At 39.5% G+C, this 26430-nt stretch overlaps 1 protein-coding gene across 9 annotated transcripts in view; it reads left to right on the forward strand.

Annotated features, from left to right (window-relative positions):
- The window catches only part of PDS5B (PDS5 cohesin associated factor B), a 201112-nt gene that overhangs the window by 102544 nt on the left and 72138 nt on the right, over positions 1-26430 (forward strand). For all 9 annotated transcript variants that reach the window (XM_049853418.1, XM_049853416.1, XM_049853415.1 and 6 more), the window contains 7 exons: positions 2414-2565; positions 3785-3898; positions 13010-13091; positions 16423-16471; positions 19353-19492; positions 21180-21295; positions 23784-23889. In XM_049853418.1, coding sequence (XP_049709375.1) covers positions 2414-2565; positions 3785-3898; positions 13010-13091; positions 16423-16471; positions 19353-19492; positions 21180-21295; positions 23784-23889 — 759 coding nt within the window. The remainder of the gene's footprint in view (positions 1-2413; positions 2566-3784; positions 3899-13009; positions 13092-16422; positions 16472-19352; positions 19493-21179; positions 21296-23783; positions 23890-26430) is intronic.

Raw genomic sequence — 26430 nt, forward strand, 5'->3', positions numbered from 1 at the left:
TTTAACGTTTAAAATTGTATTTTTGTTTGATTAAATTTTATTAGTTTTTCTTTATCAAGGTTGCTTTTCTAATCCTTAAAAATGAGATGGCTCTTAGTGGCAGAGTACTCATATGTCTAGCCTGGACACCAGTTTTAATGACACGCGACTTTTGGTACAGGCTTCTGACACAACCCATCTTGTGCTGTTGGCTCCCTTCTCTTTCTCATTTAAGGCTTTTGTCACATGGGTACAGGTTGGTAGTCCTCTAGGTGGTTGTATGATAATTTCATGGACTTGAAGATGAAAGAGGTTTTTCAACTTAGGAAAGCCAAACTGAACAGAGCAGGATGCTTGTAGCCTGTCTTCTGGGACCCCAAACCTTCCTTCTTGGGTGAGCGACACTAGCTTCGCTCATCTGCAGCAGTGAGCTTCTGAGTCCAGGACCATGACTTATTTTTGTACTCCACATTGCCTGGAATATACTAGGTACTCAGAGAATGTTCACTCTGCCCTCCTCCTGGTGGCCTTTCCTTCACGGCATGGGCTCTACCCATTCAGGCTTAGGAGTAATTTGGTGCAAGAATGAGAATCTTTGATGTATTTAGGGGTTAATTAGCAAAGAAGGTAAGAGGCCTACTGGTAGCTTTGAAGCTTTGACGAGGTAAATAGTTGTAAAACTTTCCACAGTCTCCCCAGGTCGATGGTGCCATCTTCATCTTTTCATCTCTCTTTGATGGTGGTGGCTGTAGCTAGGGGGTAGATATGCGAGAATTGCATGGTTTTGCCTCCAACTCTGGTTGGTATCCAGAGACCTTATTTTATTGGATAAACTTGGAATTGTCTTTGTTGCACATTGTATCAGGGTGTTAAGCAATGAAAGGCATAAGAGGGAAAGGGGTTTGCATCGGGCATAAGGTAACCGCCTCCTAACCGTTCAAGTAATCTGTTTCTTAGCTAGCTTAGAATTTGAACGAAGTCATTGTGTGTTGTTGACATGATAATTCCCATATATTTTTGATCAGTTTATTGTGCTCATAGTAGGTTGTCTTATTCATGTAAAAATTGAGTACCAAAAAATAATTGAATATATACATGTTCCTGGCAGCATTAAAAAGAAAAAAGCCAAGCCCACGGAACAGAGCATGACTAAAAGGGAACCCCAGCCCAGGGGCAGGGACTGGAAGGCAGGAGGGGACAGGAAAGCTGGTAATAGGGAACCCAAGGTAGAGAAGGGAGAGTGTTGACATGTCGTGGGGCTGGTAACCAGCGTCACAAAACAGTATGTGTACTGTTTAACAAGAAGCTGGTTTGTTTTGTAAACCTTCATCTAAAGCACGGTAAAAAAATAGAAAAAAGAATACCAAAAGCTATTGCCATCGAATCGATTCCAACTCATAGCATCCTTACAGGGCAGACTAGAACTGTCCCATAGAGTTTCCAAGGAATAGCTGGTGGATTTGAACTGTTGACCTTTTGGCCAGCAGCCATAGCTCTTAACCACTAGGCCACCAGGGCTCCAGCATTAAAATATGCTTTATCCTTTAATTCTCTTTAACTCAGCAGTTCGGCAAATGAGAGTTAGAAATGACATAAGGGGTTAGAGATAGAGTTTTTTACAAGCAAATTGAATTCCAATTTTATGAGCAAAACTTTTAGAAGTCTTTTATTTTCAGTGGTGATGAATGAGATAAGGACTATTTGTTCCCTGTTATAATTAATTGAAACAAAAACCAAGGAAGAACATTGCTGTGAGTAAGAGACTGCAGAGAAAAAATGAGTCATCTGAAGTTCTAAATGTTACTGACTTCCTGCTGATAATGGTGTTGTATTTATGTAAAATTAAAGCATACGCTCATTCCAAGTAATTAAGCAGTGTTAAACTATTGTTTAAAAAAATAATTGGGTAGTTGACTTTATTCCCCTGATGACAACCAGAACCCGACTCTCTGACAGACAGGATGGAACCTCTAACAAGCTTTTCATTCAGCATTTGGGAAAGCCAGTGTCACAGACACCTTGAGTACAGGCCGATTGTTGTTATTACATTAATGTAGTGTAAGTATGCTCCGTAAAGACTGTAGCTTAGGAAGAACGTGTAAGCAGTGGGTCACAGTTTATCCAGTTCATTCTGTCTTTTCCTTTTAAAATGTGGGAGCACGCTTTCCCTCGCCAGTTCTGAGTAATGGCGTGCAGATGATGGGTTTAAGATACTGCAGTCTTAAAAGTCTTTATACATGTTGATGTGCCCACTGGACTTTGTATATTAGATGTATTAACATGGTAGCTTTGCCTTGTCATAGATACAGTAGTGGTAAACTGATATTCAGAATCTGCAACTTGAAGAAAATATACAAAGCAAAGGAAAATTGAAAACCAGACTTCTTATGTTTATTTTTAAACAATAAGAGCATATTTTCGTTTTTCTTTTTAGTGGAGAGTACGCAAAGAAGCCATGATGGGACTTGCCCAAATTTATAAGAAATATGCTTTACAATCAGCAGCTGGAAAGGATGCTGCAAAACAGATTTCATGGATCAAAGACAAATTACTGCATATATATTACCAAAATAGTATTGACGATCGGTAAGTTAAGGGTGCTCTATACAGAATATGCGGTGATTTGGGGTGTTACGTACCTGCTGTTGGTCTGTAGTTGGTGGCCTGTAGCTTCTAGCTCCCCCTTCAGCTTTCACCATGAGGTGAAGGTCACGAGGGACCAGTCTTCTCCCTGCCAAAGCCAGATTTGAAGCAGTAGCGGACATATCACTTTAGGGACGGGTACAGCTTTTATGTTCATTCGTATATTCTATTTTTGAGCAGAGTAATATCTGAAAGTTTTGAATATCTGAATATCTATAGTTATAATTTATTTTGTTCCATATTTAATCTTCTTAGAATGATCCTCATAACTCCTTTCTTTTTCCCACTTAATCATTTGAGATTCAAATAAAAGTAATTTTTTTATATTATAGGCAGTAATTTTAAACACAAATAATTCTTGCTAAAGTCTAAAGAAAAAAAACCATTGATAAGTTTATACAAAAATGTGTTCTCTGAATACAATCTTGGTATTTTCCATTCTGGGCTGAGGTTACAGCTTGCACGGAGCTTAGCTCTTCAGTGGTTAATGGAGACGTAAATCTCCACACAGCTGACGTGACGTTCTTAGTAGGGCACAAATGATCCTGCCTATTGCAGGTCAGAATGAGAAAATTAAGAACCAATAGGTCGTATTATGATTTTAAGAGTAATGGAAGTAGAAACCGGGTAGCTTAGTTAACATTATCTAAGAAACTTTATAGTTGTTATTTTTATTGAACGGACATTTTTAGATTTTCTGAGTGTGTGGCATTCGTTAGTGCATAGAGATTTGCGTTGTGATTTGATAGTACTTATTAGTATTTTTAATTAGATATTTTTTCCTGATGATGACTATGAAAACTAAGAATCTTAATCTTTTTCCCCCATGGTTTTTAGCTTATAGAAGTGTAATTGGGCGCTTGACAGGACCTGGTGTAATTCGTTAACCCTTTATTATCCATGTAAGGAAATTGAGTCCCTAGTCTGTAGCTTGCCCAAGGTCAGGCAAAGGTAGTTGTTAGTTTAGCTGGATGTAGGGCCATTTCCAGTTCAACCAACTAAAACCTTTTGCCTCCTCTTCTTACAGGAAGGTGGTTTTCACTAGGAAATGTCATCTACACGCAGAGATGCAGGAGCTTCTTTCATATGTCTTCTGGAATTTTATATACAAATTAATAAATGCATTAAAAATCAATACAGTGACTTTTATGTTTTTTTGTAGGTTGCTTGTCGAGCGCATCTTTGCTCAGTACATGGTCCCCCACAATTTGGAAACTACGGAGCGGATGAAGTGCTTGTATTACTTGTATGCCACACTGGATTTAAATGCTGTGAAGTATGTTTCAAATGTCAGTCTCTTTATTCTTTTCATCTTCTGCAGTATACTGGATTATATGGAAAAGGAGCTACTTTTGTTTTTGTTGCGAAGCATTGTTGAAAGGGTTGTATTGTGCTGTTGCGTTGACTCCGACTCAGAGTGGCCCTGTATCACACAGTAAAGCTGTCCCATTGGGCTTCCTAGGCCGTAATGGAAGCAGATAGTGTGAGGCCTTTTCTCCCGTGCAGTCTCTGGGCAGGTTTGAAGCGCTGGCCTTTTGATTAACAGCCAACTCCTTAACCATGGTACCACCAGGGTTCCTCATTTAAAGGGTTACACAACAATAAGATACTTGGCTATTTCTTCAGGAAGTACTGCTGTCAACATGAGCTCAACAATGATTTGTATAAACAATTAAAAAATATAGAGAGCTGATCGACATGGGATGTTTTAGGATTTGATTTTTTTTCTTTCCAGATTTTTATATTGTTGGTTCTCCAGAAATGTTGCCAAGGTAGTTGTTATTTTTTTGTTTTCCTTAAGGTGTTAGAAAGGTCCCTTAGTTGTTCTTACCTGGAACTGACTTGAATTGTGTATATGCCTGTAGGTACAAGTTTTTATGCCACATGTCCTCAACACAGTGTGTAGTTTTGCGTAAGGGTTGGTACAGGTGTGTTCTTATGACCACGTTTCATTAAAAAAAATGCTTTTGAAAGTCTGAGTAGCGAATCGTCCTTTTGGACATGGAAGAGACATTGCTAACCTAATTGGATCATTTTGAAGGATAGGAAATCGAGACTTAGAGATTGCTTTGCTTGAGGTTTTAGAAAATGTAGACCCTTAGTATTGCAGCCAGCAGGGTTTACGGCTACTGGGGACTAAATGCTGTTCAGAGAGAAGCTGGAGTGATTGGAAATCTAAGAGGTGCATCTCGTTTTCATTTGTACTGCTGCTTACTGGGACTTGTGGCTTTATTTTCTCCGTGGAGATGATTTTATGCGCTGTTTGTGTCTGCCGTAGAAACACTGGGGAGAACGTTCCGAAGTGGGCAGTGCACCTTTCTCAATACCTGCTCTGTTGCAGGCACTGGAGTATGTGTTACCTCTGGCCGCTTTTGTGCTGGAACGGCAGAGCTAAGTAGTCGCAGCAGAGACAGCAGGGCCTGCAGCGCTGACGGCTTTACTGCCTGGCCTTTTCAGGGAAGGCTTGCCAAGTGCCTGATGTTTTCCCAGTTTCCACATGATGAACTGAGTTCCACAGGGGTTAACTAACTCCTAAAGAGTCATACAAGTAATTAAAACAAGAGCCAAGATTTGAACCCAATTCTACTTGGTTCCAAAGCTCATTCTTTTTCCACTGCATATAGTAAAATATATTACTGCCGTATTAATTCTGAAACATAAAATTTTCATATGTTAACATCGCTAGAATTGGCGTGCATCCTAAAATTGTTTTTCTCATAGTTTAATTAGCAGCTCTTTCCTTCATGGTATAAAAAGTAATGGTGCTTCTTAGAATTGATGGCCTGGCCTTTTAGATCTGATGAAATATTGTGTATACAAAAAACCAAACCAGTTGCTGTTGAGTGGATCCAATTCATGGTGACCTCATGTGTGTCAGAGTAGAACTGTGCTCCATAAGGTTTTCAATGGCTGATTTTTTTGGAAGTAATTACCGGGCCTTTCTTCCTAGGTGCCTCTGGGTGGACTTGAACCTCCAACCTTCCCGTTAGCAGCCTAGCACATTAACTGTACCACCCAGGGAATAACATGGTATCTATACCCCATTTGAAACAAACTGAAACCACAGTCAGTCTAGACTTCTTGACTGAGCTCAACTATCATTAAAGAGTAAAAATGAAATAAAGATACTTTGAAGCAAAAGATGAGAGTTTACTACTGATAGATCCTAGTTGAAAAATTATTAAAGAAGAAGAATTTCTTTTATCAAAGTAAGGAAATTAAATCCAGAAGAAAGGAATAGGATACAAGAAGCAACACAACATTTTTGCAAATCTATACAATCCTGGACTGTGAAAAGAATAATAATAAAGCTTTCTTTACAAGGAATGTGGTGTGAATTAAATATTAGACGCCATCTGGACTGCTATTTAGCCAGCACACACCACCGCAGCCGTATCTGAGCCCTCTGAGTGTCCCTGGGGTGCCATGTAGACTGCTATTTAGCCAGCACACACCACCGCAGCCGTATCTGAGCCCTCTGAGTGTCCCTGGGTGCCATGTAGACTGATACTTAGCCAGCACACACCACCGCAGCCGTATCTGAGCCCTCTGAGTGTCCCTGGGGTGCCATGTAGACTGCTATTTAGCCAGCACACACCACTGCAGCCGTATCTGAGCCCTCTGAGTGTCCCTGGGACACCCAGCACAGCAGGAGGGCCTTCAGACCTTGTTCTTCTGCCAGCTGTTCTGATTAGTCAGCGCCCTGCCTATCAGATAACAACATGTAAGGTGGTAGATAAGGAGCCCTGGTGGTGCAGTGGTTAAGTGCTCGGCTGCTAACCAAAAGGTCTGCGATTCAACCCACCAGTGGTTCTGCAGGAGAAGGACCTGGCAATCTGTTTCCATAAAGATGACAGCCTAGGAAACCCTATAGGGCAGTTGTACTCTGTCCTGTAGGGATGCTAAGAGTTGAAATGGACTCGACAGTAGTGGGAAGATGGTAGGTCAGTAAGCAGCATCTAAATGTTCTAAGGTCCTTGAATCCTATAACAGTGGGGGCAGAGGTGTTGATCAAGAAGGTTATAAGTCAGGTATGCATGCTACAAATTCCCTGAAGGAGTAGAATTAGAATGTATAGCTTCCAAATCCGTAGGAGCAAAAAGGAATGAATGAAAACTTTAATACCAGCAAAGGAATAGAAAAGAAAAGAAAAATTATGGGAAACAGAAAACATGCAATATAAACCGCAATATTAAAACTAAACATATGAATATTACTCATCACTTAAATGACAGTAAATTAGATTGAATTACAAATTTTTTTAATCATAAGAGATAAACTGAAAAATATGCCAAGGAACAGTTGAAAGTAAATTCTAGTCAGTGAACCAGTTCTCAAAAGGCCTTGATTTTACAAAAATGGCTGGTCACTGTGTCATGTTTCTAATTCATCGCTAATATTATTTATCACTGTGGGTCATTCACTTTCACTGTGGCATGGAATTACAAGTTGTCCTTATGCCACACCTTATCCATTGTCTTGGCATTGGCTGTCTGAGTCCACGGAGTATAATGAACATTCGTGTTGCTTCCAGTATTTTCCCTGTCACAAACAGTGCTGCTGTGAGCGTATTTCATTAAGACGTGTCCACGTAAGAGTTTCTCTAAGGTACATGTATGAAGGCTTCTCAAATCTGTCTACGTACTGGAATCGGGCGGGGTGGGGGGAGGCTTAAACACTGCCGCTACCTGGGTCTCACATTCAGAGGCTCTCAGTTTATCTGGAGTTTAGTCTGGGTACTGGGATTTAAAAAAGAGCATTTCAGGAGCTTCTAATGGACACCCAAGGTTCAGGATCACTGGAGTGTAGCTGGGAGTGGAGTCGCTGGGTATGCCTGTCTTCAGCACCGTAAACCAGGGCCAAACTGTCTTCCAGGGAGATTGTACTAATTACATGCCCACCAGTGGCGGGTGAGTTTCCTACATCCTCCTGAAGTATGATTGGATGCCTCAATTTTGGTTATCTTCTGGGTGTAAAATTTTATCTCCTTTTCGTTTCAGTTTTCTTGAATATTGTTAATATTGATATTTTTATAGTTTTGTGGTCCATTAATGTGTCTGATTTCACCACTGCCCTTTCTACTTCCAGTTACGACACCTGTCCCACTCCATTTGTTTCAGTTACCATTCTTGCCCAGAAGTCATTTGAATTTGTGACCTCTGATGAGTTTGAGCGGCCCCTGGGTGGTGGAAACAGTTTGTGCCGGACTGTTAACCTGAAGGCTGGCGATTTGAGCCCACCCAGCAGTGCTGTGGGACAAAGGCTTAGTGATCTGCTTCCATGAAAATTATAGCCAAGTCTCTTCAACAAACGGTGCTGGCACAACAATACCCATCTGCAAAAAAATGAAACAAGGCCAACAGCTCATACCATGCACAAAAACTGACTCAAAATAGATCAAAGACCTAAATATAAAATCTAAAATGATAAAGCTCTTGGAAGAAAAAATAGGGACAATGCTAGGAGCCCTAATACATGGCATAAATAGTATACAGAACATTACTAACAATGTCCAAACACCAGAAGAGAAACTAGATAACTGGGAGCTCCTAAAAATCAAACACCTATGCTCATCCAAAGACTTCACCAAAAGAGTAAAAAGATTACCTAGAGACTGGGAAAAAGTTTTTAGCTATGACATTTCTGCTCAGTGTCTCATCTCTAAAATCTACATGATACTGCAAAAACTCAACAACAAAAAGACAAATAACCCACTTAAAAATTGGGCAAAGGATATGAACAGGCACTTCACTGAAGAAGACATTCAGGTACCTAACAGATACATGAGGAAGTGTTCACGATCATTATACCATTAAGAGAATTACAAATCAAAACTACAATGAGATTGCATCTCACTTCAACAAGGCTGACGTTAATCCAAAAAACACAAAATAATAAACGTTGGAGAGGCTGTGGAGAGATTGGAACACTGTACACTGCTGGTGGGAATGTAAAATGGTACAACCACTTTGGAAATCGATTTGGCGCTTCCTTAAAAAGCTAGAAATAGGCCTACCGTACGATCCAGCAATCCCACTCCTTGGAATGTATCCTAGAGAAATAAGAGCCTTTACACAAACAGATATATGTACAACCACGTTCATTGCAGCACTGTTTACAATAGCAAAAAGATGGAAGCAACCAAGGTGCCCATCAAGGGATGACTGGATATATAAATTATGGTATATTCACACAATGGAATACTACACATCGATAAAGAACCGTTAGGAATCTGTGAAACATTTCATAACATGGAGGAACCTGGAAGGCATGATGCTGAGTGAAATTAGTCAGCTGCAAAAGGACAAATATTGTATAAGACCACTATTATAAGAACTCAAGAAGTAGTTTATTAACAGAAAAGAAAATGTTCTTTGATAGTTACGAGAGTGGGGAGGGAATGAAGGAGGAAAAGGGGTATTCACTAATTAGATAGTAGACAAGAACTATTTTAGGTGAAGGGAAAGACAACACACAATACAGGACAGGTCAGCACAACTGGACTAAACCAAAAGCAAAGAAGTTTCCTGAATAAGCCGAACACTTCAAAGGCCAGCGCAGCAGGTGTGGGGTTTTGGGGACCGTAGTTTCAGGGAACATCTAGGTCAATTGGCGTAATAAAATCTATTAAGAAAACATTCTGCATCCCACTTTGGAGAGTGGTGTCTGGGGTCTTAAAGGACAGCAAGTGGCCATCTGAGATGTATTGATTGGTCTCAACCCATCTGGAGCAAAGGAGAATGATGAACACCAGAGACATGAGGTAATTATGAGCCCAAGAGACAGAAAGGGCCACGTAAACCAGAGACTACATCAGCCTGAGACCAGAAGACCTAGATGGTGCCCAGCTACAACCGATGACTGCCCTGACAGGGAGTACAACAGAGAACCCCTGAGGGACAGGAGAGCAGTGGGTTGCAGACCTCAAATTCTCGTAAAAAGACCAAACTTAATAGTCTGACTGTGAGACTAGAGGGACCGCAGAGGTCATGGTCCCCAAACCTTCTGTTAGCCCACAGGAACCATTCCTAAAGCCAACTCTTCAGACAGGGTTTGGACTGGAGAATAAGTTAGAAAATGATACTGATGAAGAGTGAGCTCCTTGGATCAAGTAGACACATGAGACTATGTGGGGAGCTCCTGTCTGGAGGGGAGCTGAGAAGGCTGAGGGGGACAGAAGCTGGCTGAATGGACATGGAAATAGAGGGTGGAGAGAAGGAGTGTGCTGTCTCATGACGGGGAGAGCTACTAGGAGTGTATAGCAAGGTGTATATAAATTTTTGTATGAGAGACTGACTTGATCTGTAAACGTTCACTTAAACCACAATAAAAATTAAAAAATGAATGAATAAATGAAATGTCACTCAGTATCTAAAAAAAAAAAAAAAAAAAAAAACAGCCAAGAAAACCCTAGGAGCACGGTTCTACTCTTGAACACATGTGGTTGCCATGAGTAGAAATCAACTCGATGGCAACAGGTTTGGTTTAGTTTTAATTAGTTTGATAGGGGCTCCAAAAGTAGCTACTTGGCAGGGAGGTTCCTGGTTAGAACATGTTTGGTAAGGATTTCTTATTAGTTGAAAGAACTGTGTTTATTTTTATTCTACAACTATGTTCTTTAGAGAAGAAAAAAATACTTCCTATTCTTCAAATTGTTTTTGATGTGGACCAGCCTTTGGATAAGTACCCAAGTTAATCACATATCTGGACTATTGAAAAAAGAGACTAGTGGCGGGTTTGCATACTCTCTAGCCATGGTGTGTATATCCGCCTCCCATGGGTTTCCCAGGTCCCCTAGTAGTGGCCAGAGGAGGAGGCGGTGTGAGCTGTCCTGGCTGTGACCTCCTTCGTCGAGCAGGCTCCCATCCAGATACTTGTGCACTTCTGCGTCTGTGGGCCGTTTGCTCACCTGGAGCAGTGGGTTGAAGGAGAGGTGCTTGTCAACATTTGGGCAGGTCCCCAACTGAGACCCAGTGGTGGCAGGGGTTCTTCTCAGTTGGTGCAAACTCTTGCCACAATAACAAGGAGAAGCCCTAGTGAGGGACGTACTGCTTGAGTAAAGGACATGATTTAAAATGCTGTGTAAAACACACATGGAGAATCCAGGCTCCAGTCGTATTTCTCGCATTTATTTAGTGACAGATCTGGTCACTAACGGTAAAATAAATGGAAATTAGATTCAGAAAGAAGGGGTAGGATGCAAGAAGCAACACAATATTTTTGCACATCTGAATAATCATAGATTAAGTTGTCTTCTTGTATTTATATTTCTACTAGTAGAACCACCCTGCCTCTCCCCGCAAACACACACATCCACTCCTCTCCATTTGGAAGTGATATTTAGAAAGGCAATAAACGGAAAGGACAAGTTGAATGTCGACTTCCCAGGCACTTGGACCAAAGTGTTTCTGGCCAAAGCAGTGTTTCCTAGGAGGACGACCCCCTAAACTAAGTTATGATAGAATTCTTAGTTGTCATTACTTTTTGATTTAAGCTACAGTCATAGTAGTTTATAACGGCTTTGAGATTTCATCTTTAATATAGTAACAATAAAAAGGTAAAATCATTCCCACTTTAAGTGAAGGCAGGTTTCAAAACCCAGGCGTTTCGGAAGGTGTAATTAATGATAAAGAGCGTAGAAGAGAGGATACATTCGGCCTTGGAGTTCGGAAGTAGTTTCATCGATGACTATTTCTTTGAAAATTATTATTTTAATTACTTAAGTCCTACCTAGGTGTTAGATTTTACAGTCCTCTGGAGAATGATCATTTTGTTTTAAGTTTTTACACTTAAATTATGCTAATTAAGCTTTTTATGGGACTTTGGTAATTTGGAAATAGTTAAGCACAGCTGTTTAAAATTTAACTGCTAACATCAAAGTGCCTCAAGACTGTTGCTTTGCCAGTACCATTTTCTAGTGGCTAACCAAAACCAAACCAAACCAAACCCAGTGCCACCGAGTCGATTCCAACTCATAGCCACCCGATAGGACAGAGTAGAACTGCCCTGTAGCGTTTCCAGGGAGCGCCTGGCGGATTCCAACTACCGACCGTAGCGCTTAACCACTACACCACCAGCGTTTCCTTCTAATGGCTACTATAAAGGAGTTTAAGTTTCCACGTTTAAACTAAAATATCTCCTTAAGAAAATAGGAAAGTATGTTTTAAACAGATTTTTAAAGCGGAGAATGAAGAAATTCAAGCAGCTCACTGTCTACCGGAAGAAAAGGATTGTTTGATGGTTTCCGGGTCACAGTGCAGTTCCACGGCAGTGCCTCGTTACTTGGTGACCAGAGGGTCAGGGGAGTGCAGATAAGGGAAAACAAAATGATGAGAAGATTTCAGTTTGGAAACTTTCTTTTTTAAATTTTAAAATGTGTATGATTCTTTTTTTCTATAACTTCTCTATCTTTATGATTTGCATGTACAGTGAAAGCTGTGAGAGCCAAAACTCAATGGGACTGTCTAAGCTTTTCCAGGTCTTGAAAGTTGTCCACCTCTGACAGCGTTCAATCTTTCCACTCTCCTGTGGTTTTCTATTTAGTGGGAAATACTCGAGTTTTCCTTCTCTGCAGGTTTCTCCCGTACACAGATTCTGGCTTTTGCAAGTTTTATTGTATTTTCTTGAGAATCTGTGTAATTTCTATTTAAAATTCTTCCTGAGAATAATAGAACTATTAGGAGGACATCAGGATTTTTGCCATAAAAAAAAAAAGCTCTTACAAAAATAATTCCAGACAGTTTAAAATTTAAACATAATAATACTTGTTTTTAGGAAAAAGTGCCCCCATTCTTTCATGACTCACTTTCTTCTGTTTTTCGCACCATTTCATACTGCCCCTACTACTGGACTTTATTCCATCAATTATTCCTTTATTTCTCAAGTTTATAATTGCTCTCACCTGTTAATTCCTACCCTTTAGCCTACAAACACGGTTCATTTAATGATAGTTTCCTTATTTTTATATAAAGCAAAACAGCAACCATTAATCTCTTTTGATCCTGCTGTCTCTTCAAGTAATAAACCAAAACCCACTGTCAGTCGAGTCAATTCTGGCTCGTAGTGACAGAGTAGAACTGACCCGCAGGGTTTCCAAGGCTGTAATCTTTAAGGAAGCAGGCTGCTACATCTTTATCCCTTGGAGCAGGAGAAAGCAGCTGAGTGCTTAACCACTTGCCACCAGAGCTCCTTCTTCAAGTGGTAGTTCCTGTTACCTCGGACACCCTCCTCCCCTCCATGCCTCATCACTTGTGCAGTCCTATGAATTTTGCCTCACGTCTGTCATCCCCTTTGTAACGAGCTTTTTTTTAGTGTTACATAGTTGGAATATGCTAGAAGAGCTTTTGTTCTTTTTTGTTGTTTAAATTTATCTGTCTGTGTTTTCTAGAGCATTGAATGAAATGTGGAAGTGTCAAAATCTGCTCCGACATCAAGTAAAGGATTTGCTTGACTTAATTAAGCAACCCAAAGTAAGTTAAGTTTTAAAGGAAAAGAATTTCTTTGATGTTAAGTGTTATAAAACACACGTGTTATATTTATTTACCATTGCTATTATGTATTAAACAAGTAGTTCTGTGTTGAACATTTTTAAGCTATAACCCCTAACGTAGAACCCTTGAATTTTTGAGAAACTTATGATATAGATGATTTAACATGTTTACTGTGTCTGCAAAAGGTGATGCCCCACAGGAAAGAGAATACGCTTCCATATACTCAAAATTAAGGGTTTTTTTTTGGGGGGGGGCGGTGGGGCAGTTTTAAAATAAAGCAATAGAGACAATAATTCAGTATTTTTGAACCTAGAAAATAGAACAAAATGACACTTTTCTCTTGCCACCCTGAGATGCTCCCATCATATTTGAGTAGTCTTGTGCTTTTTTAGAAAGTTCCAGTAATCATGTAATTATAGTCAGGTGTCTTGATGTTTTTTACTTGCAATTATTGTGGTGGTTTTAAGTATTACGTGCTCTTCATACTCATACTTTAATGGTGCTGTTTATCCAGTGGATGTGTCATATTTTATTCTTGGTCTTTTAGAATGATTCTAATTTTTTGTTTTTTTTCTTTTCCTCCTTTTCTTTGAGAATGCTGTATTATATAGGCGATAAGAGGTATAATTCATTAAAAAAGCATCGCGCCTCGTCACTTTAAATTGCATTTCAGAGATAACAGTACAGCATTTTTGTGTATTTCTTTTTCAGTTCATAATCGTCCCCTCCCCATTCCCTGCCCCAGCACACACACGTCATGTCCCAGGACAGAAGTCTGTAGAGCAGCGCTGTGTCACCTCAGGAGGGAAGGTCCCCGTCCCCACGTGCCCTGGATCAGCCAGATGATACCAGTCGCTTGATTGGTTTTTGTAGTGACACTTTCACTATTTTTTTTAAACGTCCAAATAGCAAGTAATAATACATTTCATTCCGCTTGTTTGTCTGATTAAAGCTGATGGCCGAGTAGTAGTTTTGTTAGGCTAGCAATGATCTCTGTTTCTTGAACATAGTTTAACCTTTTTTTCTATGATTATTGACTATGTCGAACCTTCTAGAATAAGTCTTCGCATATAGTAAGTGACTTGAAACAAATTTGTGGTTCTAGTATTTCCTTTTCTGCCAAGCGGGCGGGGAGGGGGGGAATTGGAAACCTCAGTTAACGTTAGGAACCTATACTTGCAAGTCTTTCAGTGAATAAGCTCTGGATAAGTAAGGTGCCTTTGTTTGCTATCCCAGAGCCATATTAATTTACTTTCTCTCACTAAAGATGAAGATGTTTTAATGAAAGAATATGAGGTATTTCTATATGCCTGAGTATAAAATTATCCCTGATTTTAGGCATTATTATAGTCATACTAGCAGCCAGGTAACAGGTAAAGTGTGTAAGTCAGGCAAGCTTGTCGTGTTGAACATCGTGACATGTCAGATGTAAGCAAGTAGGACTTTGTTTTTGACCATTTTCAAATTCATTTAGTCGAATCTTCTTCCTCTTGCCTGTTGGTTAAAAAAAAGTCGGGAGAGTCTCATGAATTTTCTGCTCAGTCTTCCGTGAAATTACAAAATACAATCTCCATTAAATCAGAATGTTTAGTCCTCTTTTACTTTGTGCTGCTTTCCATCTGCTTGGCCTGAACTAATTACCAAGTTGTCCACATGAAAGAGGGAACTCTTATTCATACCTGGTGAGATTGAAGAGAAAATAGAATGGAAGAGAATAGTACCCCGAATTTGAATTCTAGTGTGGGAAGAGTCCCTGCGTGATACAAACATTTAATGTGCTTGGCTACTAACCAAGAGGTTGGAGGTTCGAGTCCACCCAGAGGTGCCCCAAAAAGAAGCTCTGGCAGTCCACTTCCCAAAAATCAGCCGTTGGAAACTCCACGGAGCACAGTTCTGCTCTGACACGCATGGGGCTGCTGTGACTTGGAGTCAGCTCGACAGCACCTGGTAGTGTGAGAAGAATTAATAATTTCTCTCTGATTGTTTCATATTCACTTCATACCGAGAATCGTAGTAGACGTTACAGAGTTGAAGCTCAAACACTACCAAGCTGTGTTTCGTAACTGTTGGGTGTTTTTACTTCTTTCTGTTTCTGTTTGATCAGGAACACTCTTAGGTGGTGAAGAGTCAGTAAATGTTTTTTTGTTTTCTTCATTACTCAGTTTGATTAAAATCATTTTTATTCTCAGCTCAGCCCTTCTCCTATAGCTAACTAGTTTAATTTGACCACACACCACACATACACCCATTGCCATCAAGTTGATTCCTACTCATTCGTTGACCAGCATCACACAGAAGTGACTGTAATTTCTAGTACTGTACCTTGGCTGGTTCTGTTTCTTGTTATTTTTCATGTGGATCAACTGGCAGCCCACCCCGTTCCACCAAAATAAAATGATGACAGAAGTCTTAAATGCTTCTGGAGAGATCTGTCCAAATACTTTAAATTTCAAATATATTCTTGTACTCTGTTATGAGGAGCCCTGGTGGCACGGTGGTTAAAGCGCTCAGTGGCTAACTGAAAGGTTGGCGGTTTTGAACCCACCAGCTGCACTGCAGGAGCAAGATGTGACAGTCTGCTTCCGTAAAGATTACGGCCTCGGAAACCCTATGGGGCAGTTCTGCTCCGTCCTCTAGGGCCGTTAACGGGCATTTCTGCTCTGTCCTGTAGGGTTGCTATCAGTCGGACCAACTTGACCGCAGTAGGATTTTACTGTTGCCTCTTGCTGCCTCTTAGCAAGCTCCTTCTCAACGGAAAGCCTGTCTTTATTTTTTTGAATTGTCCCCTTCACCGCATGTTTACAGACTACCTCAGTATTTTGCACAGAGCTGCTCGTTGACACCTTTTTTGTCTTTTTTCTCCAGCATCCTCCCCATGAGCTTCATGATTGTGCCCTATAATGCTCAGGCTTAAAAATTTTAGGAACGCCTCAAGGCAATCATAATCATATTCTTAAGTGTCAACTTCCTGTTTGAGATAAGGGATAAAAACTTGAAAACTTGTATTTCCTGGATGTTTTGTTGTGTTGGTAGACGTAGTTGCTCTGTTCTTTCAGTGCTTAAGAAAGATAAAGTGTCTCCTTGCTGGAAAAGGGGCCTCTTTTTTGTTTGGGGGCTGACGAAAGAGGGTGAATAAGAGCGGACTCCGAGTCCCCCTACCTCCTGTTCATTTCGTCTGCAACTGTGAAATGGCCCGATGAGGAGGCCACCTGGCGCTGAGGGCAGGGACTCTGCTTGTCTCCTTTTCTGAGAGCGTGACGTGGCGTCTCACCAGGGGGATTTTAATTGTGCATTTTTGTGTGATTTACAGACAGATGCCAGCGTCAAGGCCATATTTTCAAAGGTGATGGTTATTACAAGTAAGTTATTTTAAATATTCTTTATAAATTGAAGATTTAACTGAAACCTTTCTGGTAGTTTTTTTTCATGTAGTTCTGCTTTAGGCTCTGATAATATAGGAAAAGATTAAAGTGTTTTTGACTGACTTTTGCCAGACCATTCAGCCTCACCTTTCCCCCTTTTTCTGATTTTCATTTATATTGCAAAGTACACACAATTTTTCACCTTTATTAGTGTCTTGTATGAACAAGAGCTAGACAAAAGGATTTGTTCTATAAATAGATTTCAGAGAATTAACAGGGTTTCCAATGGCGTGGTGGTTAGGTGCTACGGCAGGTAACCAAATGGTCGGCAGTTCGAATCCACCAGGCGCTCCTTGGAAACTCTATGGGGCAGTTCTACTGTGTCCTATAGGGTCGCTGTGAGTCGGAATCGACTCGATGGCATTGGGTTTTGGGTTTAATTTAAATCGTTAGAGTGAAAACTGAGAGCTGGAACTTGATGGGACTGTCTTGTTTTTCTGGGTTTCGCAAGTTTTCCACCTTTGACAGGGTGTAGTCTTACCACGTTTCTATTGTCATTTTAGTGGAAAGTATTTGCGTTTTCCTTCTCTGACAGGTTTCCGCCTTATACAGGTTCCAGCTTTCATGGGTTTTACTGTCCATACAGTTACTGTCAAAACTGCATCTGAACTTTAATGTTCCTTGCGCTCAGGGGAATCTGTCTGAAGTTAATTTTACCCTGAACCAAGATTCAGAATCTACAGGATATCCTAGTAACTACAAAACAGTTTCTTCGAAAAAATATTAATTTGCTTTGATTTCAAATAAAATGTTATTTAATTACACTTAGTAGTAAACAGGGAAGGACTGTGTGGCACAGTGCCTTTAGTCAGAGTGGGAACAGGGAAAATTTGCAGCCTTTCAGTTCATTGGCTTCTCCTCCCACCGCAGAGGCCACTGTGTACAGTATGTAGACAGAGAGGTAAACAGGATCACCCGGAAAAATGCCTCTGCTGAGCTTCCACTTGGTAGTAAAGAGGAGATTGTAGGGTGGATTTCTGAGATGCTAACAAACACATATGGAAGTAATGCTGAGACACTGAACACAAGCAGTAACCTAACCTGTTGGGTTTTAGATTAAGTGAGAAGCATTTTAGCATGAGTAGGGTTTTCAGGAAGGAGACTGGGTGGCACAAGCAGTTTGTGATCGGCTGCTAACCTAAAAGTTGGCAATTCAAACCCACCCAGCAGCAGCAGCTCCGTGGAAGAAAGGCCTGGCAAGTTGTTTCCGTAAAGAATACAGCTAAGAAAACCCGGCGGAGCAGTTCTGCTCTGTAACACATGGGGCTGTACCAGTTGCACTCCACTTGATGGCAACAGATTTGGGCTCACCATGAGATGCACCTCACTTGATGGCAACAGATTTGGTTTGGTTTGGTGCTTAGGCTTTTAAGACCAAATAAATCATTTAGTCCAGGGCAGCTAAACATAAGCTAGTTTTCACTCCCTTAGAATAACTTAAAACAAGTAGTTTTGTGCTACTGTGGACATTATCCCCTAAAGGAGATAGATCATCTCCCACCTTCTTTCTTGTTTTTTTTCCCCTCCTATATCCATTTTCTTCCTTCCTGGAAGTACAGTATCTCCCAAACTCTGTTCTAAGGAATGCTAGTGTCCTGCCGCTGTTAATAGTATTGTCAGAAAAAAAGGGTTCCCTAGTCATTTAAGTTTTGTAGGATGCTGAATTAGAGTTTTGTTTTCTTTCTCTTTCCTCCCTCCCTTTTCTCTCTCTCTTCTTATTTGTTCCTTAAATGGTACACCTTATTACAGCCTTCAGTATGCTAGCTTTTCCTGAACCCAGTTGAACTCCAGTGAACAGCTGGTGATGTTCAGAACCCAGTTGGCAAAGCACTGTACCAGCAGTGCCCAGTTGGCCTCAGAGGCTCGCTGGGTACAGGTTTAGATGATCTTCTGTGAGCGATCGTGGCTGATGTGGTTCTGTCTTTACAGCAGACATGTTTATTATAGAAATATGGGAAGGGCCCACAGTCAAGTGTCAGGAGGATTCATTGATGTTTGCTGCACCTAGTGATTGATTGCTGTACCCAAGACTTAAAATGAACTTTCAGGGTTGCATGCAGCCTTGAAGGGTGTGTTTACTGTACCCGGATTTTAAGGCTCAGTTGAATTTCTCCTACTTTCATTACAGTCCAAAGTTGTGTATTATCTCTGTTGTTGGAAGTATCCTAGTCTCGTTCTCTGTAGCACCAATAGCCAGAAAAAAGGATGCTAGTATTAAAATTTTGTTAGCTTTCAGAAATGGTTTGATACATGGACACATTGGTACAGTAGTATAAAAATCATCTTTGATTCTATAAGCATTTATTCTCTCTCATGTAGTAAAGACATACCCAGCAGTGACACTGAACCAAGTTGCTCAGTAGATGTCAGAGGCTGACGTTTATGTAACAGGCTTGTGTATGTGAATTATCTCTGGACTGATTTAACAATAATCAACACAATACAGGGAGATAGTTGCTTAAAGGTAAAACTATTTGGTTAATCTCCAGCAAGGTATGTATTAAGCTCAAGGGGACAGTAATGAAATTGGTATTATTCAGGTTGACATTTAGTGCCATTCAGTATTATAAGGAGTTACTTAGAAATAGCCAATTTAGTCCTTCTGTCCATAGGGGAAAACTTCACAATAATCCTGTGTTATATTTCTTGCAAGATATGTGGAAGTTGATTATTAAAGATAATTGAAGATTTATTTTCTCAATAAACTAAACTGAATGTGTATGTTAGGATTCTTAATTGAAGTAAGAAAAGGAGTGGAAAATGTTTACCTTTTATTAGTTTGAGAAAATTTTAAAATTGTGTTTTAATTTACTTTAAGGAAATTTGCCAGATCCTGGTAAGGCTCAGGATTTTATGAAGAAATTCACACAGGTCTTAGAAGATGATGAGAAAATAAGAAAACAGCTAGAAGTACTTGTTAGTCCAACATGCTCCTGCAAGCAGGCTGAAAGTTGTGTGGTAAGGAGAGAAATTAAAAGCGCTAATGTTTAAGAAAAAGCCCCAAATCTCTTTTTTGTCCCTCCCCCCACCCCGTAGAATATATTCATTGTGAAGTATTTGGAATCACAAAAGCAACCATGCGAATAAATGATTATCCCACTGCAGAGACAAGTGCTGCTAGTATTACGGTATATACCTTTCCCAAATGAGATCATATTGTATGTCTAGTTTTGTACATTTTACTTAATTTTCATTAATTAGTCTTTTGCAGTGTTACATTTAATAGCTACATAGAATACTGTTGAATATATACACTATAATTTATTGAACAATCCACTGTGCTAGATGTTAGTATTTTTTCCTGGTTTTTGATTACTGTAAAGAACACTGTAATATCTTTATAGCAAAATATTTGTACATAGCATTGATTGTTTATTTTTTAGGAGAAATTCCTAGAAGTGCAGTTGCATGGGTTAAAGGTTCATTTTTTAAGGCTTTTAGTATGTATTATCAAATTGTTCTCCACAGCTGAACTAGTTTTATACTAATCACCAGTGACAAAAGTGACCGTTTCCTCACACATAACAGTATTGGCCAGTATCATTGCTGAGGAGACCCTCAGTGGCACAAACAGTTAAGCCCTCGACTACTAACTGAAAGGTTAGTGGTTCAAACCCACCCAGAGGCACCTCGGAAGACAGGCCTGGCTAACTGTTTCCAAAAGTTCACAGCCTTGAAAACCCTGTGGAGCAGTTCTATTTTGCACACGTGGGGTCACTCCGAGTCAGAATCGACTCAGTGGCAACTGACATCGTTGTCGTCATTGCTGGAAACAAGCCCAAACCAAATAAACAAACAAAAACGTAGTTGTTTTGTTAGAATTTGTATTTCTTGTTTGATAGTTATCTGACCATTTTGTTTTCTTCTTGGGTTTATTGGCTATTTATATTTCTTTGGTGTGAATTATGTGTTTACAGTCTTTACCCATTCTGTAGTATTATCTGTTAATAAAGTTGCAAATAATGTCTTGTCAGTTGTAGTTTCCCCTTCCATTTTGTTTTTGGCACTTTCTGACATAGTTTCTATTTTTATCTAACTGAACCTATCAGAATTCTCTTCATGGTTTTTGCCTTTGGTGTCTTGCTTACAAAATCCAATTCTGTTGTAAGTCAGTGAAGATATTTACTAACATCAGTATTTCTTGAGCTCTTGCCCACAGTTCTTCTGAGACTTTTTTTTTTTTTTTTAAAAAAAAAAAAGATGTTTCTTGGCCCCACCCTGGATTAACTAAATCTGAACCTTTTGAGTGACGTCCAGGAATCTGGTTTTAGCAAGCCCCTCAGATAATTTTGCTTACTGAAGTTTGTATATCCACTGACCTTAGTTTTATTCTTAAGCATTTTTTAAATTCTTCTGAAATATTTTTGGTATAAGGTATGAGATGGGGATTTAACTTTGTTTTTATTCCAAATGTGTGTCCAGCTATTTTAGTACAATTATTGAGTAATCTTTTTCATATTTGCTTGAAATGTTACCTTTCTCAGATACTAAATTTTTACTGTTTTTCTGGACTTGATCAATTCATATTGATTCATTCATTCCAGCAGCGATACTTCACGGTCCTAATAATTGTAGATTCTTAACATTTTAAGGTGATGATTTGTTTAAACACTTTTTGGTAACATTTTAAAAATCTGTGTTACAGCGTGAAATAACTAAGAAGTTGGGCAACCCCAAGCAGCCTACGAATCCTTTCCTCGAGATGATCAAGTTTCTGTTGGAGAGGATAGCCCCTGTGCACATAGACGCCGAGTCTATCAGGTATTTGTGTGTAAAACTGTGAAGTCTTCGTTACTGTCCGTCCTGTCATCATCCTGCCATAGCTTCAGTCGGTCAGACACCGTTGAGTGCCTGCTGCATAGCCAAACCTGTTGCCAACAAGTCAATTTCAACTCCTAGTGACCCTACAGGACAGAGGAGAACTGCCCCATAGGGTTTCCAAGGGGCAGCTGGTGGATTTAAATTGCCAGTCTTTTGGTTAGCAGCTGAGCATTTAACTACAGTGCCACCAGGGCTCCACCTACTGTGTTTAAAAAAAGATAATCAAACCTGTTGCCATTGAGTCAATTCTGACTCATAGTGACCCCATAGCATAGAGTAGAACTGCCCCATAGAGTTTCCAAGGAGTGCCTGGAAACTGCCGACCTTCTGGTTAGCAGCTGTAGCACTTGACCACTATGCCACCAGGGTTTCTACCTACTGTATATAGGGCAGTAAACTAGCTGTTGGATACACATCTGTACATATTTAGCTTTTCTTTTGATTGGTTTTAGTGGTAAGTTCAATTTGTGTCAGAAATTGTCAATCTAAGAGTAGTTTTTATCTTTTACCAGTATATCAGGAAAAACTCCTTTTTGTTAGCTTGTAAATAGTTAATATTTTAGGCTTTGCTGGCCGTAATATCTCTGTCAGAATTACTCAGCTGTGCCATTACAGCCATTGGCAACATGCACATAAATGAGTGTAGCTCATTCATTGTTATTTAATAAATTAATATTTTCTTTACAAAAGCAGACTACTGGCCAGATTTGCCCCTTGGGATTTGCTGGTCTCCATCTAGTAGGGAAGACATGCAATGAACTTACTAGTACGTTAAAAAGTGATTAGTGCTTTGTGGGGAGAATTACTGCCATCGTGGTGGTATGGTTATGTGCCATTGAATAGACTGCGACTCATAGTGACCCTATGGGGCAGAGTAGAACTGCCCCATAGGGTGTTCTAGGCTGTAAATCTTTACGGGAGCAGATTGCCAGGTCTCTTCTCCCGTGGAGTGGCTGGTGGGTTCGATCCGCCGACCTTTCCATTAGCAGCTGAGCGCTTAACTCTTGCTCCACCAGGACTCCTTCACTGCCATAGTAAGCCTCTGCTAGTGACTCCACCACATCTACCCCCACTGCTTGCCTTGTCTGCACGACCTTTCTGTCTGCTGTACTGCAGCAGTCATCTCCTGGCCGGTCCCCTCACTGCAGCGTGGTCACCACGTGGCCTGCGAGGCTCCCCATGGCCTCACTCCTACTCATCTCTTCAGTCTCAGCCTTTACATTCTTCCCATGCTGTTTCTCTCCAGCCCACAGGGTCTACCAGTTCTTTAAACAGGCCATGCTCCTGTAGGTCCTTGTACTTGGTATTCTTTCTCTTTGGAATGTTTTCGCCCAGTTTTTTTGGTACGACTGGCCCTTGTTCTTCGGCTCCGAGCCCATTTGGAGAGGCCTTTCCTGACTGCCCTGGCTGAAGACCTTCACCTTGTGTCGTGGCCTTCTTCGTAGTCTGTGTATTATGCCCTGGTGACGGCTTTCATGTAGCATCTGTTGGCCTCATTTTCTCCTTCTGTCACTAGACGGAGAGCTTCATGCTTTGTTCACACCTTTGTATTTCAGGACCTGTTGGTTCTCAATTTGATTTATTTAAGATTTTAATGAATAGTAGTAATAAGTAATGGCTAACATTTACTGAGTGTAAGCAGTGTACTAGCCTCTGTGCTTTATTTATGTTACCGTTAGTCTGCCTGAGACTTTGGTACTGTGCTCAATCCTCGTTTTACCAGTGAAGATGCTAGGGCTTGGCAAGTCTTAAAAAACTTCTATAGGGTCACTGTGAGTCAGTCAGGAACCCTGGTGGTGCAGTGGCTAAGAGCTTGGCTGCCAACCAAAAGGCTGGCAGTTCAAATCCACCAGCGGCGGCTTGGAAATCTTATGGGGCTGTTCTGCTCTGTCCTATAGGGTTGTTATGGGTCTGAGTCGACGGCAATGGTTATTTTTTGGGGTTACCTAGGTATTTTTATACCATTCAGGGGCAGAACTGTGTGCTTCTGGCTTTGACAACGATGGCCCATATAAAGTCATATTTAGTAAACTTTGAAAATGCTTGGTGTTGCCGCTTGTCCTTTATTTCAGTATACTGTTCTACTTACTGGACTAAAAATGAATTTTAAATAATTAAAAACAGCCTATCGTTAATGTGTTTGGGCATAGACTATCCACACAAAAGACAATAATAAAAATACAGATAGCATTAATAAAGAGCAAATCAAGTTACGTTTTTGACTACATTTAAATGGACAAGAGAAAATGCTGTTTTTAAAAACTTCTCAAAGTATTTTATTATAACTGTTTGTTTCGTAGTAATGTTTGTGAAACAGCTATCAGATCTGCATTTGATTTGGCTGTGACCTATATATAAAATACTTAGGGTTAGACATTGCTAATAAATGCCAGTTCGAGTGTCTGTTTTATTTTCTGTCATCCTTTAGTGCTCTTATTAAGCAAGTGAACAAATCAATTGATGGGACAGCAGATGATGAAGATGAAGGCGTTCCGACGGATCAGGCCATCAGGGCAGGCCTGGAGCTGCTTAAGGTGGGTGAGATACCTACCCGGAACGAAATGCCTGGTTAGACGACTGTCACGTAGAGCTGGTATATTTATTCTTAAGTTTTGTTTCTTAAGTTTCTATGACCCGGGGTAAAATTTTCTCAGTTGTTTTAGGTAGTTTAGAAATTACGTGTTTATTTTAACACGTAACCGGAATATTTTCAGGGCTAAAATTGTACGGTCTTAGTATTAATTATGTGAAAATACTGGAGTATGATTTGCAGGTGTCGTTAGTGAGCAGAGAGGGTGCTGACTGTACTGCAGAATGGGCCAGATTCTTCCTCAAAAGCCACTTTATTTCTAATTTTGTTAGGTAAAAAATGCTCTTACTGTCTTTTACTAATAAAAATATCAAATTGTTGACAATTTAGAAAATATAAAATTGCAAAGAAGACATGAACCCTATTATACGTAAACATTAATGTTTCTTTTTTTCTTGTTAGTCCTTTTAAAATATACATTTTTAATATAGTTGAGAACAGACTGAATATATAATTTTACATCCTGTATTCCCTTAATGGAAACCCTGGTGGTGTAGTGCTAACCAAAGAGTCGGCAGTTCGAATCCGCCAGGCACTCCTTGGAAACTCTGGGGGGGCAGTTCTACTTAGTCCTATAGGGTTGCTATGAGTCGGAATCGACTCGATAGCACTGGGTTTGGTTTTTTGGCTTATTCCCTTAATAAATTTTAAGCGTTTTTCCCAGTGTCTTTTAAGACAGTGTTTAAGAGTACCAGAAAACAGCTGATTTTTGGCTGCCGTGTGGCCGTTTGCCTTTGAACAAGTTAATTGCTTCTGCTTCCTTATCTGCAGTGTAGATAATAAAAGTACTTATCGTAAACAGGACCAAATTAAATTTTGTACATAGATTTTTAGCACAGTGTCTGGCTCATATTAGAAATAACATTATTTTTGAAGTAGTTATTAGTCCACTTTTAGGGTAAGTCATTAGTGTTCTGATAATTTTCGTATTGTTGGATCTTTATATTTTTCCAATTTTATTCTTCTGTGAACAGTGCTTAGGTGAATATCTCTGTGTCACATCTCTTGCTAATGTCTTATTTCTTTGGAGTCCTAGATGGGCATTCCAAGAGAATGGTCCGAGAGAATGACTTTTCCAAAATCTCAGATGCATATTGCCAAGTTCCTTTACAGAAAAATTGTGCTAATCAGTACTGTTGGGAATATAGTAAATTATTAAAAGCTTTGCCCATTTGATCAGCAAAAAGAATGTTTTCACATGCATGGTTATTACTAGCGAGATCCACCTTCCACATGTCCATCATTCATGTTTTTCCTGCGGTAAATTCCTTATTTTTATATTTTGTCCATATACCTAGTGGTATCTCAATCTTTTATTTTTTTTTTAAACTGATTTGACTGAGCTTTTTATATATTAGCAATATTAACTCTGGTACACTTATTGCCCAGTTTGTGTTTTGCTTTAATTGATTTGCTGTTTTTTTGTTTGGTTATTTTGGGTTCCTTTTGATATACGTATATTAACATTTTATTTGGCCAAATTCAACCCTATTTTCCTTTGCTATTTTACAGGATGTATTTGATAAATTAACAGAATATAATGTATTGTGTTAGATGTAAATTATAAAGTATAGCAATGAAGTCATACCAGCGAGAGTTAAATATAACATTAACCCAAATTACAGTATCAATGATACTGTTGAAGATCCCTGTGTGGTTTTTTCCCACTTATATCCTCCAGATATAATTGTCCTGAATTTTGGGTTTATTATTCTCTTACTATTCTTTATAGTTTTTTTATATAATTGTGTCTGTGTATGTATCTCTATGTGTATGTCTAAGTAATATCTAACATTATATCTAACATAGTGTGTATTTTGCTTGTTTATTGATTTTAGAAATATGGCATTTATACAGAATATATTTTTTGCTGTTTGATTTTTTTTATATCCCACATTTGGTTTCCATTGCTTATTTTAAGCTTAAAAATTCCTATCACATTTAGAGGTTTTTAAAAATTATCTTAAACAATAACTCCTCTGAAATTTATTTTGAAAGTGTGTTTTGTGAGGGAAGATCTGAAACAATTTTTTCCAAATGTCTAGCCAGTTTTTCCCAGACTATTTATTAAAAAATTCTGTTCATTCTCATTTATTTTCTGTTGCTTTCTTTATAATCTATTACAGTCTGTATAATCTAAATTCTTAATGTATGCTGGGATCCATATTGGTTTACTTTTTCTGTTTTGTGACTTTTCTGATGTGAGTACCATGTTGATTTGGTTACTGTAACTTCTGATGTCTTTTACTTCCTGGTAAGTGTTTTATCCCCTTCCCTAGAACTTTCCTTAGAAATGTTCTTAGCTGATCTCATCTAATGGTCTTTATTTAGAAGTGTACAGATATTTTGTTCCAATCTCTGCATGTTCCTTCTTTCTCCTGCTCTCATCCTCCCCAAAAAACAAAAACAAAACCCAAACTTTAATCAAAAACCAAATTACTTTGACTAGAATTATGTACGTTTGTAATTTCATTTGGGAAGAAAT

Source organism: Elephas maximus, chromosome 14, assembly GCF_024166365.1.
Source record: "Elephas maximus indicus isolate mEleMax1 chromosome 14, mEleMax1 primary haplotype, whole genome shotgun sequence".
Lineage (NCBI taxonomy): Eukaryota > Metazoa > Chordata > Mammalia > Proboscidea > Elephantidae > Elephas > Elephas maximus.